The 21,077-nt window shown below is 36.0% G+C and overlaps 2 protein-coding genes across 5 annotated transcripts in view; both read left to right on the plus strand.

Annotated features, from left to right (window-relative positions):
* Positions 1-3,430: 3,430 nt before the first annotated feature.
* slc1a4 (solute carrier family 1 member 4) lies at positions 3,431-19,699 on the plus strand. The gene is made up of 8 exons (XM_055029475.1): positions 3,431-4,058; positions 8,740-8,782; positions 9,819-9,884; positions 11,543-11,709; positions 12,171-12,404; positions 12,475-12,669; positions 13,239-13,373; positions 14,547-19,699. The coding sequence occupies exons 1-8, from the start codon at positions 3,499-3,501 to the stop codon at positions 14,779-14,781; spliced, it is 1,635 nt and encodes a 544-aa protein (XP_054885450.1). The 5' UTR covers positions 3,431-3,498; the 3' UTR covers positions 14,782-19,699.
* Positions 19,700-20,745: 1,046 nt separating this feature from the next.
* Positions 20,746-21,077, plus strand: part of smap1 (small ArfGAP 1) — a 66,057-nt gene continuing 65,725 nt past the window's right edge. For all 4 annotated transcript variants that reach the window (XM_055029476.1, XM_055029477.1, XM_055029478.1 and 1 more), the window contains exon 1: positions 20,746-21,044. In XM_055029476.1, coding sequence (XP_054885451.1) covers positions 20,927-21,044 — 118 coding nt within the window. In that variant the 5' untranslated portion in view covers positions 20,746-20,926. The remainder of the gene's footprint in view (positions 21,045-21,077) is intronic.

The raw sequence follows: 21,077 nt of genomic DNA on the forward strand, positions 1-21,077 counted from the left end.
AGACAACAGTCAGGACTGGCGGCAGGAGGCTGCTTCTCTCTGCTGCTCTGATCACGATACTGCAGCCCTTTATGTGGGGGAAAACTTGCAAAATCATGCATTATTAAATTATTTAAATCAAACTCAAATGTAGATTTCATATTATTTGTTGCTGTTTATATTCATCTTTATTTTTTTGGACTTATTTTAGGTTGACACATTTAGACAAATGTCCAAAATAACATATTTTTTGTTTAGCTTCTTTTGCAAATAAGTCAGTACACTTGAAATAAGACAAAATTAACTTACAAGTAACTTTTCAGTGAGATATTTGGCAAAGGTACAAAGTGTGTCCTGGGGGCCATTTGCGGCCCTTGAAATGGCTTTGTTCAGCCCCTGACCAGAAGTCAAGAACAATAACACTCCAAAAACAAAATTTTACCAGGTATTTATTGATTTAGTTCACTTGAAATCAGGCAGATTAATTAATTTATAACATTTTTTCCTGTTATGAGTGAAATAATGCAGAACTTTTGCATCATTATTAAGGGCATTGATTTAAAATAAAAGCTCTATTTTAATGGAAAATTTACTTGAGTGTTAGTTTTGTCTTATTTGAAGTGTAGTGAGAGATTTGTACTAGAAACTACAAAAATACTTGGTAATATTTTGTGTCTATTCAGTGTATCCACTTTAATAAAACCTAAAACATTAGTTTAGAAAGTAAGTGAAGCTAAAAACATTTAAAAAACATCAAACCGATTTTTGCATTTTTAATTTAATGACCTTTGTGGCCTGGTGTGGTTTAAATATACCAGTTTTAAATTTACAGACCTTCTGATGCTGCTGAAAAAATCCAAATCAACAAAAGAATGAATATAAAAAATATAAATTTAAAATGTTCCTAGTTTCCAATAAAATGTTCAAAGTTGAAGCTAAAAAATAAAATGATCTCCACATGGAAAATATTTGAATAGTTTTATGTAGGACTTCCTGAAAACACAAAAAGTTACCAAGTATTTTTGTGGTTTCTAGTTCAAATATCTTGGTAAGAAACTTGAAATAAGACAAAACTAACTCAAGTAAAGTTTCATCAAGACGTAGGAGGTTATTTTGGTCAATTTTTTGATGAAAAAAGCAGTTTCACAGTCATTATTTCAATTATAAAAAAAACATTTTCCATGTTATAAGTGAATCTGCCAGTGTAACCTGAACCTTTTGAATCAATATTAAGGAATGACAGTATTTACTTCTTTGTGTACAACAAATAGCTTTAACCCTTTCCTGACTGATAGGTGATTTTTCTTAATTTCCTCTGAAACGCGGCATGATGCGTCGGCCTCATATTGTTGGCAAACAGGTTCTGTTTGAGGGATTTCTATTTTCTACTAGTCAGGCAGTAATCGCTCTCCTGGGTGTGGTTAACAAAAATAAACACCGTCACAGAAAATGTCATTACTCACACTTGATTTATGATTTGACAAGATCTTTCTCACCTCGACCAGGTTGACTTTCTATGTTTACTCAGATTATCTGTGTCTGTGTTTGAATAAGCGAAAAAACAAACGAGTTTCATCTCTTTCAATCATTAGCTTGTTAAATTTTATCATTTAAATAATAATGATAATAAAAAGCTTGTATCAAAAAGAAATCTCAGTAGAACAAAAATGTCACCATGACTGAAATGTTTAAAGTTTTTTTTGAGTGCAGACAAAGCTAAAGAGAGATTTTTAACTCCATGTTTGGAGAAAACCAAAACACATCACACCAATGGACAAGCATGATAGTGGAGGAGTGATGATGTGGGCGTTTTTACAGCCTCAAAATGTCTTACCATTATTATCTATATATTTAGGCATGCCTTATTCAAATACTCTAACAAGCTTTCTTACTTCAAATATCCATTACATGACCGTTAAACGTGTATTTTTAAGATATTTTCGAATGAATTGGGTTTAAAGATGGCACTTTATCTCTGTACTCGTTACAAGTATAACTTTAAGATTGATTTATTTTTGTTGCAACTCCAACAGTTGTGCAGAGGAAAGCAAAACGAAGCAGTAAACACAGCAGTTTTGCTGGAACAGTCAATATTTGTTTTAACAGTTGTGATTTTCTCAAGGAGTAACTGGATTATGTATAAATTATGTTAAGTTAAAGTTGGAAAAATGAACTCTTTTCACGTCTGAAAAAAAAAAGACTGTATGTTCCGAAAGCGCTGCTATAAATCTAGAAATTTTCACAATGGCGCCATCTGGCGTTCAAACAAGTGTAGTACACAGAAGAGGCGATCCAAACTCTACGGCAAGCCGTTTAGGCATAAATTTGGTTTCGCCTTGTTATCTAATGTTTGGGATACCCCGAGATGCATTTTGACTTTCCATAATTGCAATTTATGAAATCTGTATTAGCATTCTGACTAATAATTCAAGATATCTTCAATTATATTTGAACAAGTCAAAGTTTCTTTCATGATATCTCAACTGGATTTGTGATTCATCTTTGCATTCATCCGTGCAACCTTTGCACTTTAATACATTTGTCCATATACAGTTTTATACATGAGGCCCCTAGAGTCCCAAATACATTCTTTACCTGGACAAGAGTCCAGATGAAACTGGATCATACGAGTGTTGAGTCGGCCATAGCAGAACAACTTACAGGAAGAGAGCCATGTTGGACGTTGACACAATCATCATTGTCCATGTGGATGCAGCTTCGCCGCCTCCTCCCACACCTTGGAGCCATTTGCATTCAACTATGATTTCTAATGGCAGATGGGTGACAGAAATATTGAACTTCTGAATTAACCTGACTTCAGTCCAACACTGTTGAAGATATGTGGGAAAATAAAAGCCTGTTTGTTGCAGCAAAGCACCCGAATAAAATAAACTTTGATATTTCTGTTGGCAAAGGCTTGTTCTTCCAATAAAGTCAAGCAAATAGCTTCTTATTTATTTTAGTAAAGAGATGCTATTCATCCTGGTTCATAAACTTAAAAAAGATTTTGCAAGTTTGCTGTGTTAAAAGCAAGGCATATAGTTTTCGAAAAGGTCATTAAGATCAGGATTGATCAAAATGCTTGCTATATTTAACCAAGCTAATTAAAATATACAAAATCTAATTTGGATGCACTTTGTACCCCTTCTCTTATAGGATGGATACCAAAATATGCAACAATTCACACCTGTAGGTTCTGCTTGTCTTCATTTGTGCATAAAACGCTTGTAGGCCACAAGTTTTGACGCAAACTGCGCACTTTTTAGAGCATTCTTGGTACTTATTAGGTTGATCATCCATCCTATTGATCACAGTGAGACCTTAGCAATCTCCTCAGCTCTTGCATCATTTGCTCCTACCATAACGGAGTGAGCTTAATGCGCATGCGCCATTGGATTTGTGCGTCGTCGCGCCCTTTCCATTGGCTAAACGCGCCCCCTCTGCGCTCAGCCTTTACAGCCGACCACTCCGTGTGTGAGCACTCGACCCACGCTGCGTGGAGCCGCTCGGAAAAAAAAGATGGAGAAAAAGAGCGAGATCAACGGGCACGCCATGCCCAGCTCCGCGTCCACCGCCCGGATGCTGGAGAACAGCGAGGAGCCCGTTGAGGAGGAGCAGCAGCAGCAGGAGGAGGAGAAGAAGAAGCAGGGCTGCAAGGACAGGCTGACCCGGTTCCTGAGCAGGAACCTGCTGGTGATCCTCACCGTGTCCGGCGTCCTGGTGGGCGTCGGGCTCGGCATGCTGGTCCGCGGCATGAACCTGAGCAAAGCGCAGATGAGCCACTTCGCCTTCCCGGGAGAGATGCTGCTGCGGATGCTGAAGATGATCATCCTGCCGCTGGTGGTCTGCAGCCTGGTGTCCGGCGCCGCCAGCCTGGACACCCGCTCCCTGGGCAAGCTGGGCGGCATCGCGGTCGCCTACTTCCTGGTGACCACGCTGATCGCCTCCGGGATCGGGGTGGCGCTGGCCTTCATCATCAAGCCGGGGGTGGGCGCCGGAGCCCTGAACACCAACAGCCTGGGTCTGGAGAGCGTGAGCAGCAACAAGGAGACCACCGACTCCTTCCTGGATTTGGCCAGGTAGGACAACAGTAACACCCGCTGCTTCCAGCAAAAATCCCTCTGGATGCTTTAAAAGAACAAACAAACTTACAGGCGTATAGATATGTTTCATGCTAAAACATGAAACAAAAAAAAAAAAAAAACTTTGCCGAAAATGTAAAATTTGCCAGGAAAAATACTCAGGAATTTTGTAGAATTTGTAGATTTAAAAGTAAAAAAATTGTGTGTAAATTTTCCTTTTTCTTGGGGGGGAGGGGGGGGGGGAATTTCTGAGTTTGAAGAACCTAAAAAAAATGTTTTTCTTGGCGTTTCTTGGCCATAATTGGACGGAATCTAGGCAGAGAGAGAAGGGAAATGTCAGGTTCGACCTATATGGCAGTACGAGGCGAATACTCCATGCTCTACACACAATAGGATGCCCCAGACACGGTTTCTACTGATGCTTTAATAGCTGCATGTATCAGTCACTGCGGGCCATTGGAATGCTCAGTTTCCGCAAATGAAAAGAGGAAGAGGAGCAGCATCATTACGAGGTCGTAATGAACTGAATCCACCTGACTGACCCTTGGTGTGCGGGTCACGGTACCCTGAAGTTTACACGTCAACAGCGCTCTAACTGGGTCATGCAGGATTCAGAGGGGTGGTCGTTCAATCTAATCTCCCCTTTCAGGAGTGGACCCACCAGTGTTGTGCAACCACAGCTTTAATTTGCAATTCAAATTAAGAAGGGGCTCTCTGCCCTGCTTGGCCGTCGCATGAAAAAGTTTGCATTCCGTTAGACTCCGGATCGTCGCTGCTTTTGGGTTTTCCGGGTCGTCTTTGCAAATGTTAAGTTATTTAGGCAATTTTTAGTTTTTAGCTTGAGAAAGAAAAAAGTGGAAACAAAATGTGAACAGACACGCCTATCTCTAAATTGTATTTATTCTGAATAAGAATCAAAATCTATTAAAAAGTTAATTGCTCAGACAAGAAGTTTTTAAGTCACGACACTGGATTTGATTAGATAAAACAATAAGCCATATAATAGTTGAATTCAGGGTATTTATTTTCATATTGTCTTTGAGATTCATGCATCATTGCATCTATCATATTTTCTGCTTGGTGTTTTCTACACTGATAAAAGAAAACAGGTGATGCAACTTAAAAAATAGCTAATTTTTTACAAGTAATCAAGTTAAATTTACCCAAGTAAATAGATTAAGTTGTCATTTTACCACAGTTACCCCCTGGTGGCCCAGAAGGGTCAATAGAGCAAAAGCCACTTTACAACAAACAATACAAGGCATGCTAACACACAAGCCATGCTAAACTTCTTAGCACAACTTTTGTGTTAGCATAATTTTAGCGTTAGCGTTGGTCCAGAAGGGTCGACACAAACTAGCAAACACATTTAAAACTAACCAAATTAGACAAAAAGTCACAATGAAATAAAGATGAACTAGAATGAAAAACTCAAAAACTATGGAAAACATTCATGTAGATTCACAAGATTAACTCAAGATAACATTTTCAGTTTATAATAGAAATGTATGAGGAACACAGCTGGTTTGTGCCGTTTGCAGTGCTTAATTTGAGAACTACAAAAGTAAATGTTGGCATTTAAAAGTTGAAAGAGTGAATTTATTCTCGTTTAGCCTCAGGTTAATACTAGCGTCCAGTGGCCTAATAATAAGTTCCCACACAGTGAGGGAAAGCTGACAGCTGTTGCAGCAGGAAAGTGTATTTTAGCTCCCTGCAGAACAAACTGAACCCTGCTGCTCTCAGCATTTCTGCCTTATCATCACAGCAGAGGCATCGTCTGAGTCCAGTTCTCAGGCGGGCCGAACCGCCTCTAAAACTCACTCTGAGAACTGGACTCGATTTCATAGAAGCTTTTTGTTTTCTGAGATTGATGCAAACGTTTTTAGTTTTGAATCTTTCTACGTCAAATCTTTCTGGTTGTTATTGTTATATCACATTTATTCTACTCAGTTCGGTTTTCATCAAGTGTTAGTTCACAAAGTAGCCATAAACAAAATCTCGGCTGTAATTTTGTATCTTTCAGGAGTTTTTTCACCATTTGCTCTCTTTACACCATTTGTTCTTCCCTGAGTATGAATCTGAACCACTCTGGTGACCCCTGACCTCCTCTAAGCCTCCGGTTTCACTCTGAAAACAAGCCTGCTTAAGGCAGTAGTGTCCAAAGTGAGGCCCGGCGGCCGTTTGTGGCCCTTGACTGCAATTAAAGACTAAAGAAGAGCACAAATTTGATCGCCCAAAAAGTATTTTTTTTAAGGATATTTTTCATGGCAAGTTTATATCTTAATTTTTCTTTGTTTAGCCTTTTACTATTATTAGTTGTGCCACAAACATCCAGCATGTTTTTATTCAAAAACAAAACCGTCCATTACAGCAAAAGTCGTAAAATAAAATTTATACTTTGTTGCTGAGAATAAACTAAAAACATTTTGTAGACTTAATAAATGGAAAATAAGCCTTAAAAAGTTCAATAGCTGCAAACATCAAATATTACATGTTTCATTTAATGTTACGCAGGTAAAAGAGAAAACATTTACAGTAATACTTTTTTAGTAACATTTTTTCTAACATTGACAAGCTGCTCATATATTGAGCACAGCTGATGTGCAGTGTCGCTAATTGCTGCTGGCTAGTCTGAAGGAGCTGAGTGGGGGAGGGCTGCTCTGTAGATTGGAAATTGGGGTAAAACAAATAACATTTTAGTTTGGACACCACTGGGTTAAGGACTTTCTTGTAGGCTAGAAATGTGAAAATATTTTTAGAAATACTTCTTTTTGGAGGTGAGATTATTATAGTTAATTAAAACAACCAATCAGAGCCAGAAGGAGAGTCTTAGCACTATCAATCAAGCTTGCGTTTGTGCTGCTAAATGTGCTCATGGTTGAGAAGCAACTTACCGTTACAGGACAAACTCATCAGTGGCTATGCTAACTAGCCTTAGCATTCACAATAGGCTGAAGCATAGCAGAGAGCAGCACACTGGATTGATTGACAGCACTAAGACCCGCCTCCTGGCTTCGGAACAGCAGGGAGACGACAGAGGAGCTCGATTTCTTTTCTTTCTTTCTTTTTTCTTTTTTTTTTTCCATGCTATAGTGTCACAACATGCTGGCAATTTTAATAGATGAATGAAAAAATATGTATATATTTAAAAGTTACTCCATCTTTTAAGTTTAATTTGCAGTTTTAAAAGAATTGTATAAAGTAAACTTGAATATTTTTTCCTCTTTGGAAAGTTATTTAGGATTTATTTTTAGTCACATTTTATAAATCCAGAATTAACGTCCTGAAAAAGCTGTGGTTACATTTTTGCTTTATCATATTTCTACTGGATTATTAGCAAATAAGGTGTTATTTATGATTGGAATCAAACTCCTTGACTGATTTATTTATTTTTTATTTTTCCTAGATTTTGCAGTGAATGAATTTAGGTCCAATAAATTTCAGCTTTTATGATGTTCAGCTTTAGCCGACATGTGACGACCTTGAGAAAAAAAGGAAAATCTGTCCGCATCTCGCTGCACTGTGGGAAAATCATGGCGCTTCTCAGCTCTGGAAATCTACCTCCGTCATGTGATGGGAGGGAAACCTGACATTATTCCTGCAGGAATTTCACATTTCCTCTCCGCGGTGGCAGGTATAAGAGGACGGCTTGCAGCTGAGGATGTAATGAACTGAATCAACATTCAGCCCAGTAACTGAGGGCAAAGTTTACTGGGATTATTAGGTGTTCCCAGTTGCCCGACTGTGGAGCGGCAGTGGGAACAAACACGAACAGTGTCTGCTTTCTTGCACAATATAACACAATCTGATCAGATAAAGTTTCAAAAACAAATGAAGGAATAAAATCCTTCCCAGTACTCCCAGTATGCTTATATTATGACAAACCCAGCAGGAGAAAACTTTAGAAATGTTGCTCCCCTGAATATCTAGAGAAACATTGCATTTTATATGTTTTTTCTTTACTATATTAGCTGCTAATGGGTTAAATTTTTATTTTTTTAATGAGATTATTAATCTAACATTACATTTAGCAAAGTGTGATCAATACACATCAACATTTTAGAGTTTTAGTTATTATGTCTCAACTATTCCTTTTTTTGAAGGATGATTTTGTTTACAGACTTCCTAATTAATTTATTTGTTGTGTTGTTGTTAATTTTGGATATTTAAAATGTTTTCCACTGTTAAATGTTGAACGAAATTTAAAATGTACTGATCTTTGAGAAAGTTTTCTTGCACTGTTACAATTAAATCCCTTGAAAATGATTATGAACAGGCTGAGCTGCATGTCTTTTCTGTCTTTCTTTATCCTTGTTCTTGTTGAGCTGTTGATGAATAAAGACTACTAGTGCAACACGAACAACAAAACAAATTAAATGAACAGTTTGCTTTTAAATGTATAACCGGGCACCTGGTTTCCTCCCAGTGTGATCAGGATGATCACATAATAATAAATATGAAATGACGCCCCAAAATTGGCTGTTTTTAGGGAATTTGATGGGAAAGCTAATGTTTGGTCCTGATTATTGATTCTCCGGTTGGAATACTGATGCCTTTTTCCTTTTCTCGTCGCTTCAGCTTGCGGTTGATTAAACCTGTCGACTCAGGACAAACTGCATCACCACGGCTCTGACTTTTATCTGCTTCTAATTTGTTTTTCTCCTCTTTCTTTGCTCAGGAATTTGTTTCCATCAAACCTGGTGGCGGCTGCTTTCCGTTCTGTGAGTGCCTCCTCTCTGTTTTTTTATTTTTTTTTTATTGCTTGTGTTGGATTGTTTGTCCTAATTTATTTTCCCAACCACGTGGCTGCCACTGCAGGTTCATTTGCAAAACCACTCAAAGGCCCAGCTGGTCGTTCCTGCTTGTGCAAACTTCTTTTTTTTTTTTCTTGAACTTCACTTGCTCTCCCTAACAACAGTTACCATGTCTGGGACTGTGTTTGCTTCATTGCCCAGAATTATGTTTGCTGTTTGCTCAAGCTAAACAAAAATAAGGAAAACTCAATATTTAAGGACGCGAGATGCAAAATGGCAACACAAACGCCTTTTAAGGCAAAGTGCATCCAATTACAGCAGTCACAGCATTTGAAATTGGCCATTCAAATGTGTCTGTGAATTATAAACTCACTGGTCAGTAAGCACAGAGTTCAGTAAATCCCACTAACAAACACAAACAGAGTGGAAGGGGGCCAAATGTGGGTTAAACGACATGTCTTTGTGAAGACGGAGATTTTCACAAACCTGCTAAAAGCTACACAAAGGTCATGTGAGATTCTACGTTTTGCTTCTGTCCTATAAACCAGAATAAAGACACAGTTCCTGTCAGTGATCAAAATATTTTGAGCTCTTTGTAGTTTATTTTAACAATAAAATATAAAGAAGTTTTAAAAACAAGAATAGGTTGCACAAGTTTAAATTTAGTAATTTTTTTTCTAATTCACACAGGATACAAATTATCTGTACAGACTCAAACACACACAGACACATCTCTCTCTCTCTCTTCTTTTTATTTCTTTTTTTTCATTTCACTTTACTCTGTCCTAAATCATCAAACATCCTCAATGGTATTTCTTGCACCAGAATCATGTATGTTTTGTAATTCAGTCTCATTTTATGGGTTGAAACTGATCTGTCTGCACAAAGTAACTTCTCTTTTTTTACATACTACAATGATTTTATCTGCAGTGCATAAAACAAAACAAATGAGTCTAAATGGACTTAATTTTTAAGTAACACAATGTTTTTTTTTATGTTCTAGTATGCCACAGACTACAAAATGGTCGCTGTGGGGAACGACACCAATGGAACAACCTTGTATCAAAAGGTAAACACTGAAATCATGTTTCCTGAACGTAAAAGGCCAAATGTTGTGTTTCTGAAACACATTTCGGACGCTTATCTCCGTTTGCTTTGACCACTTGGTGTGTACGTGGGTCTGCCAGTGGTGCAGACTCGCTGAACAAGGGACAGTCGGTTCAAGGCTGGTGATGAAATGTTTCTACAACCAAATATCATAGCGATCCCAAATGTAATGTAAATCTAAATCTGTTCTAGTGGCCTAGTTTCAGGTTCATCTGGTTCAAATTCTGTAAAAAAACAAAACAAAAACATATCAAGCATTAATTAATTGGTTATTAATTGGTTAATCCAAAAACAGATCACTGTATTTATGTAAAGCATAAATAAAGTATTTATTTTCTTTAGTGTACACTAAAGGAATGCTATGTTCTTGCATTTTAAGCTATTTTATTTATTTTTAAAAAATGGAATTGAGTCATTCATTTGGATTTTTATAAATGTATTTCTAACAGGGCTGTCAACTTTAACACGTGCGATTAATCTCAAAATTGTAACGTGTAATTACTGGTACGTGTCACTACCTCAAATTCACTTCCCTGCCAACAGCCATCACTATCTACAATTACTTAGAAGAATTTGAGTTCAAAGTGTTCTTCGAAATCCCTCCATCCTGGCTTACCATTGGAGAAACTGGTCTTGGGGTTTGTGGATGAGTGTGGGACCGGACAGAGCTGGTCAGGCTGTGGGAGAGCTCAGCACACTGTGAAGGGATTTAACTCCGGGTTTGTCTCTGTCCTCATTGATTCCCATCACCCAGTTCACTGAATCCTCCCTGATGACCCAGACCTCTGCAACTGCGCGCGGTCTGGGTTGTACAAACTGCAGCCGGCTGGATAAACTCTCCTGTTCGACAAGTTTACTTTACCGTAAAAGGCTTAGACTAACTGAGCAAGTGCTTTTGTGGAAACATGTTTAAAAAAACAGTCCTGGTCCATACGTGTTGCTGCCGTGTTGTGTGTAGCTAACGACTATTTTAGTAGAACAATGATCGGTCACAATAAGCAATAAATCAATTGATTGCATGATATATTGCAAAGAGCTTGATAATTTCCACTTTCATTATTTTTTGTTTTCTATTTCGTCTATTTCTAACAAAAACTGGGTGACAAAAGTCTTCAGTTTGGTATTTTGGTCTCAACTGGCCTTTTTTTGAAGGACAATTTTGTTTAGAGACTTTATAATGAATTTTATTTGTTGTTATTTTGGATATTTATAATGTATTCCAGTTCCAGTGTTAAATGTTCATTAAAGTGTAAACTTTATTATCTTTAAGAAGGTGATTGCCATTATAGTATTTAAAAATGGTCTCAAAACAACATTATTGTTTGTAAAATCTGGGATAATTTAAATATTTTATAAACATTACGTTTGTTGCCTGTTCACAGACTTTCTTGGACTTAGTCGACGATATGGCTCAATGATCCAGTCAGAAAATAAAACAAAATTTAAATAAAAAAAATTCAATGATCTGGGTGGCTTTGGGAAAATAGACTAGAAATCCTCCAAATAAACTTGTCAAAACATGCTGACGTATTTTTGTGTCTGTCTTAATCGAAGTCTTTTACATATTTTATCAACATCTGCTAAGTTTGTACAGATTCTTACAGTTTCTGGACGTTTTAGGTGCCGATTGGAACCGAAGCCGATGGTATGAACATCCTTGGTCTGGTGCTGTTTGCTATGATGTTTGGCGTTGCCCTTCGGATTCTTGGAGAGGAAGGAGAGGAACTCATTCGCTTCTTCAACGCCTTCAATGAAGCCACCATGGTGCTGGTGTCCTGGATCATGTGGTAAGTCTGGATGGTTAAAGGAGAAGTATTGTGGAAAACTCACCTTTTTCCATTTGCATCTTTGGTGCTCCTAAAAACAGCCCAAGCACTTGAAAAATTCAAAAAGTTCATATTTTTGGTGTCTAGAAAGTGAGCTGCTTAAAAACCCTCCTGAAAGTAAAAGTCACACATTATTAGGCACCACCCTTCATCCTGTAACCCCAATGAAAGCCCAGCCAGTCACCTGGTAACCCCAGCTGAGCGAGCAGCAGCTTGTTTGCATTTAAAGTGACAGAGTAACTAAAACAGCTCACAGGGAGACTAAAATAGTGAGACTAAAATCTCACTATCTAAGAATGATTTTGTGCAAAAATTATTTTATGAATATGTTTGTACTGCCCATAGACCTATTCTAATCCTTTAAAGCTTGGTCAAAAGTGACCATGATCTTACTTCATGGTGACTTCTTCTAATTTTCTTAGGTATATTCCCTTTGGCATCATGTTTCTTGTGGGGAGTAAGATAGTAGAAATGGAAGATGTGGTTCTTCTGGTCACAAGCTTGGGGAAATACATTTTCGCTTCAATCCTGGGTCACATCATCCATGGAGGCATCGTTCTTCCCCTCATCTACTTTGCCTTCACTCGAAAGAACCCCTTCAGCTTCCTTTCGGGGCTTATCACACCCTTCACCACCGCCTTCGCCACCTGCTCCAGGTACCCACAACCGACTTCCTCAACATCAACTATATAGGAAATATCTAAGTTTTTCTTTCCCACTCACCAGTTCAGCAACTCTTCCCTCAATGATAAAATGTGTGGAAGAAAACAACGGTGTGGACAAGCGGATTAGCCGCTTCATCCTGCCCATTGGAGCGACAGTGAACATGGATGGAGCGGCCATTTTCCAGTGCATTGCTGCCGTCTTCATCGCACAGCTCAACAATACTGAACTGAACGCTGGACAGATCTTCACCATCTTGTAAGTTGGTGAAGAAATGGTTGAACCCATTAAACCTCTATAACTTTCTATTCATGATGCTGTTTGTTCACTAATGTTTTCTGAGATTAAATCACATAGGAGTGAACTCTTTTTACTAGTTAGTTGACTTGTGACGACTATAGAAACACAAAATATTAAGTATTTTTCATCTAGTTTCTAGTAAAAATATTTAAAATAAGGCAAGAAACAGGAGCTTAATATTTCTTGATATTGATGAAAAATTGCTAATACTAAAAGTTTTGCATTTACATCAATTTTAAGGAATTACTGACTTAAATCAAGCTCACATTTCTTCCTTAAAAGTTACCTGCAAGTTTTCTTATTTCAAATGTACGACCGTATTTGCAATAGAAACCAGACCATAAATAATAATAATAATGTTTTTTGTTTTTGTAGTGAATGCTGTTGGAATGCAAATGCCTGCACATGGTTCATAAATTTATTTTTTTTAGTATAAACATATGAGAACAAATTGTGTTGATTTTGAGGTTGCAGGTGTTTTTAATCTGTTTTGAAACGGCTATGTTGCATGTTGCGATTATTTGTAGGGTAACGGCCACAGCCTCCAGCGTTGGCGCCGCAGGCATCCCGGCTGGTGGCATCATCACCATCGCCATCATCCTGGAGGCCATCGGCCTGCCGACCAACGATCTGTCCCTCATGCTGGCCGTCGACTGGATTGTGTGAGTAAATTTACTCTCACCCTGGAAAACACCGAACATTGTAAGGTAATAAATGCTGTTTCTAGAGTTTTCCCAGAGGAAAACCAACTCTTTTGCTGCTTTCTAGTTGGAAGTTGGAATTTCAACATGGCGGCACCCATAGACATTGTTTGCAAACATCATCTAAAGCTTTGCTTTCAATAAGAAAGCATAATTTTTAATTTGTACTGTTTTGTCGTTTCAGGCGCTTCATGTAACATTAATTTTTGATGCATTCTTATTTGTGTGTCTTTTAATATAAACATCTTTCCACCACATATTGGTTTTATTGACGCAGAGCGGCCATATTGGAAGTGGGCCTTACAAGGAATAAATTGTGGTAGTTGAAGCTGCTCCCAGTTTCCCAATGGGAACTCTGACTTTGGAGGAAAATCTAGTTGATTTTTCTGACTGGGAAGTCAGAAATTCCCAGTTCCGAGTACAACTGGAGTAAAATGGCATTAATGTAGAAAAAATTCATTTCCTGGAGGAGTATGACATCCAAAGGCAAGAACATAGAGAAGTAGGGCTGAAACGATTATGTGAATTAATCACAATTAATTGATTATTGAAATTGACATACTTAGTAAATGATTAATTATTATTAAATGCCAGTAATTAAATCAAAACTCTACTAAAAATACATTTGCATTTAAAATGGGGGAAGAAAAAACATTTGTCTGTTATTAATATAAATAAATCTCCTACTAAATACCTTTTACTGTCCAATTATTAATTAGTGAATACAAAAAAAACAAGAAAAAAAAACTTTTGGCAATAAAATTACACTCAATTATTCATTTGCAAATAAAAATATACAGAATGTGACAATTTTTTATATCAATTTGCAGCTAGACCTACAATAAGTAATAAATCAATCACATGACAAATTAAAACAAACTCAATGATTCAAATATTAAATAATTAATTTTATTTGTTATTTCTGTTTATTTGTTTTGGATATTTAAAATATCTTCCAGTTTCAGTGTTTAATGTTCATTTTAATGTAAAGTTTGAGAATGTGTTATTACATTTATAATGACAAAACAACAATAACGTCTGGGTCAATTTATCCTCCAGCAAAATTTACTGCGACAGGCCTATTTGCAGCTCTACTGAGAATGCTTTTAAAATAATATTCCTCTTTGTGCTCAGGGATCGTACCACCACCGTGGTGAATGTGGAGGGTGACGCTCTGGGTGCAGGAATCCTCCACCACATCAACCAGCAGGAAATGAAAAAGCACCAACAGGAAGTAGCGAAGGAGCTGGAGGAAGTCAAGGTTGTATCTGTGGCAAACGTTCAGGCGGAGGAGGAGACGTCGCCGCTCGTCATGCACCAAACTAAAATCCTGGAGGGAATGCCCGAAGCCATCGAGTCTGTCCTGTGAACCCAGACAGCCTTCTCTCCGACCGTCTGACCTGGGATGTGTGATTTGCTGCTGATAGGGCATTAGTGCGACCCGATGTCCTTTAAAAAACAAACAAAAAAACAAAACAACAAAAAAAACAAGAAGGAAAGTTTGCAACTTTGAAGGTAAAACAAAAAAGTCATCAAAAGTCTGTCTGCAGACAGACTCTTGATGACATAATGCAATCCAGAAATATTTTTCTAATTAAATACTTAGTGGTTTCATTTTTGTTTTAATTTTTTGCTCGTATTAACTCTAAAATAGGCCAGAAACATTCCGACAAATGTTCAAGATTTCTTTGCTTCACTTAGAGTAGCTCTCAAAAGTCCACAAAACCGTATTAAAATGCTTAGTTTGTTCATTTTAAACTCCTTCATATATCATTTAAAAGCTATTTCCACATGAAGTGCAAAATATCCTGTTTAATTTATATAGAAACCAAAATATTATGTGAGGAAATTATACAAAAAACAACAACAACAAAAAAAACCTGCAGCAATCTGGTTGCATAAATGTGCACACTCTGGAACTTTTGAATAAGTTATTTATAGTGAAACTAAAATAAAGTCCTCCTAGTTTTTATGACATTAGCATATTTTCATCCTGTAGCTAAAGCCACAGTTTGCAAGAGGTTACAAAGCATCAAAACGATTTTATTGCACAAAGGTGCCAGTCAGGAGAAGAGTATTAAAAAAAATCCACAGTGTTAAATATTTGAACACCATGTCTGTAACTGGCAGAAGATGTTTTGGTTTGATGAAACAACCAGGAACATTTGGAAAGCAGGTATACAATATATGGTCGTCACAAAAAAATTGATTGTCATTATCGACATTGTTTTGAGTAAATGATACATTCCCTTGCTTGATCATGTGTGATGGAAACGGTGATAACAGATTTTTTGTTTGTTTTGTAATTACATGGAGTTGAATTTGCAACTGAATTTGGCTCCAAATTATGAAAAGTCAAATTTTTCCCCCCACAATGTTATATTTGGGTTTGTGTTGGCAAACTATCTCTGGAAATGTGAAATATTGGGCATATATTTTGGTTATGCTTCATACTACAGTATGAGTCAAACATTGACTAAATATGGTAGAACATTAAAGTCCTCATGTGGGAAAGATCACTTAAATCCCCGTGAATGCTCAATGTTTACCAAATAGAAGATTGGATTGTTAAAAAATCCTTGGTTTTATTACAGAAGCTTTAACTGCCAGAGGTAGATAATAAATTCAAGAGCAGTCTGGTTAACCATTCACCTAACAAGTTTTAATTACATAAAAATGTTTTTTTTTTTTTTTTGACAAATTACGACTTGCTAAAAGGGCAAAAAGAGGCTCCAACACTAACTGGTTCTAAAAGAAATGCATAAACATTTTGTTTAAATAGGAAAGTTTCTCATTTTAGAGTTTTTTTTTTCTTGTTACAAGAGTTTTTTGACTTGGCAAGATACTGCACCTGAATTTATTTCCTGGCTTTGGCAGTGAAGGTCTTCCATATTTTCCAGATATCTGAAACCATGGAAAAAAAGTGATCTGATGCTTGCTCCCTATTTTCAAGCTGATTTCCCAATTATGTAGTAGGTTTAAAAACGCCGACACCTCAACTACGTAAAAGCTCAGCTAGCTAACCAAGCTAGCCAGCTCAGCTAGCCTGGTACCGCAGCAAGCTAATGTTAGCTGCTTTTTAATAAGTTATCAGCTTAATTTTCTTTTCAGACTTGATCTTTAAATTTATTTGTTATAACGTATTTTATCTGCATTGCTAAAAGCTTTTGGAAAGTATGTTTGCGACAAATTTGTAAAGTTTGTCAGCTAACTAACTTGCTAAAAGAGTGCTAACATTCAGTTAACGATTAGTATAGGATAGCATTCATCTTTTAGCTAAATTTGCCTTAGTTAGCAGACTTTAAGTTAAAATAAGTTGTAAGCGTAACTAAAAATGTGATTTTTATATATTCAGACATTAACTGACATCTAAGGGTCATACTGTAGCAGCTAAATCAAATGGGTTTTACTGTAATTGTTCACTTTCTGGTAAAAACCTGACACTTTTGAAGACACTAAAACTACCAAAATGGCCCCTGTTATGACCACCATGTTGTATTTAAATCTGGGTGCCATTTGTTATGTAATTCTACTTTCTGGTTACACAGAAAACTAGCCAGAGCACTGTAAAAATTAAAACATTAAAAATACAGAATGGAAAGGATTAGATGTAAATTTTGACAATAATAACATGTTTGCTGACTGTGTGGAAACACTAATGTACACTACATAATTATTCAAAAGCTGTTATAAGTAAAAACTAACCAAACTAACCAAGCTTATTTAGTTTGGTTAGTTTTGGCAGCCATTATTAAATTCAATATGGCAGCTATAATGGTATCAAGGGCCAGAAGTGCCAAAACTCTGCACACAACTTAAATACAAAATTTCTTCTAAAGATATACATTGAATGATCTAATGATTTAAATGTTTCATTAAATAAAAACAATTAAATGCTGAACATGTTCCTTAGATTAATTTGTCTAATGAATCTATAAATATTACAGCATTTATACTTTCTTCTAGACATTTTTAGTAAAAATTCCACACTGGAGTACACAAATAAGCTGTGAAAAATGCTTATTTATATAATTTAAATAAGTCTGGAAATGCATACATCAAGAAATAAATGTTAATTTCAAATGTTTCAATCATGTACTTCAAAAAATACTGAAATAATAGTTTTTACAGTATAATTTAATATTTTAATTTTCTACATTTATTTGTTCTAATAAATTGAAACATTGAAGTAATTATATATTTCTTATTTAATATATTATAGTTTAATTTAAGTTCTCATAAGTGTAAAAGTTATTTGGTGAATTTGTGGCACTTTTGGTAAAAAACGAGAAAATTATGGGGATCAAAATAAATGTGAAATTCAGATTCTTGCTTAAAGTGAGCAATGTTGATCTTCATAACTCTCGACTACATAATTAAGTAAAAATAAAAATGCAGAATTTCTACTAATCATCAAAAACCTCTGTGAAATTTTTAGCGCTGTTTATGCTTTTCAACAAATACTGACTGGATCTCATGTCAAGCAAATTATCGGTGCACTTTGTTTTGTTTGGCGACACGAAAGCACTCCAGTCTGAAAATCAAACATTTCGCCCAGATAAAAAAATAAATGATGGCTGGTTTGAAAATATGTTACACTAAAATAAAAGGTTCTCCCACTGTTTACACTCTAACACTGGACCAAAACGCATGACGAATACACTTTAATTTACATAATTATTGTTATTTTTTTGTCTATTATTTTATCTTTTTGTGCTGGACGTTATAGGATGCTATAGATAATATTTGTCTGGTTTTAAACCAGACATGGTGGCAAAAATATGGCTTGGTGTGTTTGTGTTACATAATCCTATAATGTCACGTTTATCAGCTTTAGTTAATATTGGTTGTACGACGGAGTATAAGGGGCACGCTAAGAAAAGTAAAGTTATTAGAGTAGTCATAATATTAGAAGAATAAAGTCGAAATACTATGAGAATAATTATATTACAACTTTATTTGCGCATTATTGTAACTTTATTAGAGTACGACTTTATTCTCACAATAAAGTGCTGTACTTTATTCTCGTAATATGTCTATACACATAATATTATAACTTTTCTCTCATATTATTGCAACTTTAGTCTCAAATTAATTCTAGTTTCTCGTAAAACTAAACTTTCTTGTATTATTTTGACTTTATTCTTGTACAACTTAATAACTATTTTTCATAAAATGACTACTTGTATTATTTAGAGTTTAATCTTGTATTTTATTCTTAAAATTAAAACTTTATTCTCATATAATTGGTGTCTATTCTTGTACTACTATGGCTTTATTCTCATAATGCAACTTTATTGTATTATTTTACTTAATTCTCCAGCGATTTTATTCTCGTAATTTTATAAGTTTGTTCTCATAACTTTATTTTTCTTATCCTCGCCCTGATTCTGTCGAATGGTTGAAAAGTTAGCTTGTCTGTTTCTTCCATATTTTTCTTTCTCTACCTGGTTGATCCTTCCTTAAATGAAAATCAGTCCCTGTTGTTGACATTGCTGCGCCTTTTTTAAAAGCTTAGCTGTTTGTGAGACCCACGTTTCTGCATGATGTGCTCTTTTCATTTTTGGATTATTTTGGAGGGAATAATCTGGTGCTGTTTTCTTTGTGCCAAATCTACAATCTCTCTTTGAAAGCTGCAACTTGACCAATAAGCCCCTGCCTCCCTCTAGTGGCTGTAATGTGAAAATGCTATAAAAATACTGTGGTGCAAAGCAACATTTCCTATTTATTCATGTTATTTAACATTAAGAGGCATAAAGCAGAAGGTGATTCAGATCCAGTGATTGCTCATATGATATTATGTATTCTGTGAAAACCACTGCAGTGTGAGGGCTTATTTTATTTTATTTTTTTTAATTTCCACGGTCTTAGGAATGTGGAAATTGAGTAAAGATGTCAGAAATGTCTGCTTTAATTTAAAAAATGAGTAAAAATATTTCAATCATTATACATATCAGATTACTTAACCTCACACTGAGTTGTACGACAACGTGATACCTGGAATTTATATCTCTCTATATATATTTGATAATTTATTGTGATTTGTTCAACTTTTTTGAATCATTTTTGGGTTTTTTTTTGACACTATACACTGTACCCCTCAGTTTTCAATGTTTCTACCGCAAGAACACACTTTATAGCCTCAATCCTGGAGAGAAATTTCCTCTCAAACAGAATGTAAGTAATTTTTGCTCCTATTTTTAGTGCTTAAAATGACTGTTACCTGTGACATGTCTGTGTCTAACATTGCTTGTCTTCATTAAAGATGTTTTCTTTTTTGTTTTTGACATGAGTGTTGCATTTATTAATCCTTTATTTTGGCATAATTTAAAAATATCCTTGAAAGGTGGATTAATTCTATTCAAAAACTGAAACTTACACGAGCAATTGATGATGGCTTAAAACTGATGAAAACCCAAAGTCATGTTTTTCAGGAAACTTTCATATTACATAACAACAAAAATAATTTTTAACAGAAATGTCATGCATAATAAGCCTGGTATGTTGTAAATCAGACATTAATAGCCACCCGGTTTATGGGTGTTAAAACACAAATGGCCTTTAATAAAAAAGCAAGATATTAATGAAAAATTGAGTGGAAAGAAAAACTACTACAAAAGGACTGGGCTGTTGCTCACATGTCTCAGAGTTATGACTTTTTTCCCCCCTGAAAATTCTGAAAAACAAGAACATTTTGAAATAAATCTTATAAAGTTTTTAGTTAAAAATTCTAGAATTAAATTCTAAGGTTAAATTAAAACAAAAGTTTGGACTTTCGAAAAACAGAAATTTTCATGGTCTTCCCCCCCCAAAAAATTTCTGAGATTATTCCCAAAATTTTGAGGAAATGTTTGAGTTTTCAAAAACATTTTTTTTTCTAAAAACATTTTTGATTCATCTCAAAATTTTATTTTATTAGGACAACAAATTTTTTCAATCAAATTTTTGACTTTTCAACCTCTGATATGTCCATGTTTTTTCTACATTTGTGAGAATAATCTCAAAATTAGATTTTGTTAGCAAATTTTTAACTTTTCAAACTTTTTATAGCAATTTCTTTACTTTTCAAATTCAGAAATGTTCTTGTGCCTCAGAAAATTTCAAGAAAAAAAAATACAAAAATTGTTTTTTTTTACTTTTCGACCTCAGAAATTTCCATGTTTTGTCAATTAAATTTCTGAGATTCATCTCAAAGTCTTCGAGTTGTTTTTTGTGTTTTTGGCGGAAATCTCCTCTTCTTTTTCTCTGTTTTTCCCGTCGTCCAACGTTTCTCCCCACTCTAAATTTGCCTCTGTGAATCAGGCGTCACACTGTAAATTCCCACAGTCGTGAACGCAGCAGGGATGATACCTCAACATCCATCCAACCTGCCGCTGCTAGCAGGTTGGTAGCTAACCGGAGAGTTCAGGGCGGCGCGGCTTCATCATGAGGACGTCCCTCCCTCGTTAACCGGCACCGAGGACTCCCACGGCTCCCCACCCAGCTGGACTCATCGCCCCACCGCGGAAAGCGAGATGACGACCCGGTCGGAGAGAGAAAAAGCCCAGAAACTGAACGAGCAGCATCAGGCCATTCTTACCAAACTGCTGCGAGAAGAGGACAACAAGTACTGTGCAGACTGTGAGGCTAAAGGTAGGCAGGACACGGTCCACAGAGACCGGGGAC

The sequence above is a fragment of the Poeciliopsis prolifica genome, unplaced genomic scaffold, assembly GCF_027474105.1.
Source record: "Poeciliopsis prolifica strain line A6 unplaced genomic scaffold, Auburn_PproV2 SCAFFOLD005, whole genome shotgun sequence".
NCBI lineage: Eukaryota > Metazoa > Chordata > Actinopteri > Cyprinodontiformes > Poeciliidae > Poeciliopsis > Poeciliopsis prolifica.

What these genes read in the sequence shown, in the direction of transcription:
- slc1a4 (XM_055029475.1), top strand. Translation starts at nt 3,499, where the DNA reads ATGGAGAAAAAGAGCGAGATCAACGGGCACGCCATGCCCAGCTCCGCG. An exon ending in TCCTTCCTGGATTTGGCCAG is followed by an intron (nt 4,059 to 8,739) that starts GTAGGACAACAG and finishes TTCTTTGCTCAG; the next exon opens with GAATTTGTTTCCATCAAACC. An exon ending in CTGGCCGTCGACTGGATTGT is followed by an intron (nt 13,374 to 14,546) that starts GTGAGTAAATTT and finishes CTTTGTGCTCAG; the next exon opens with GGATCGTACCACCACCGTGG.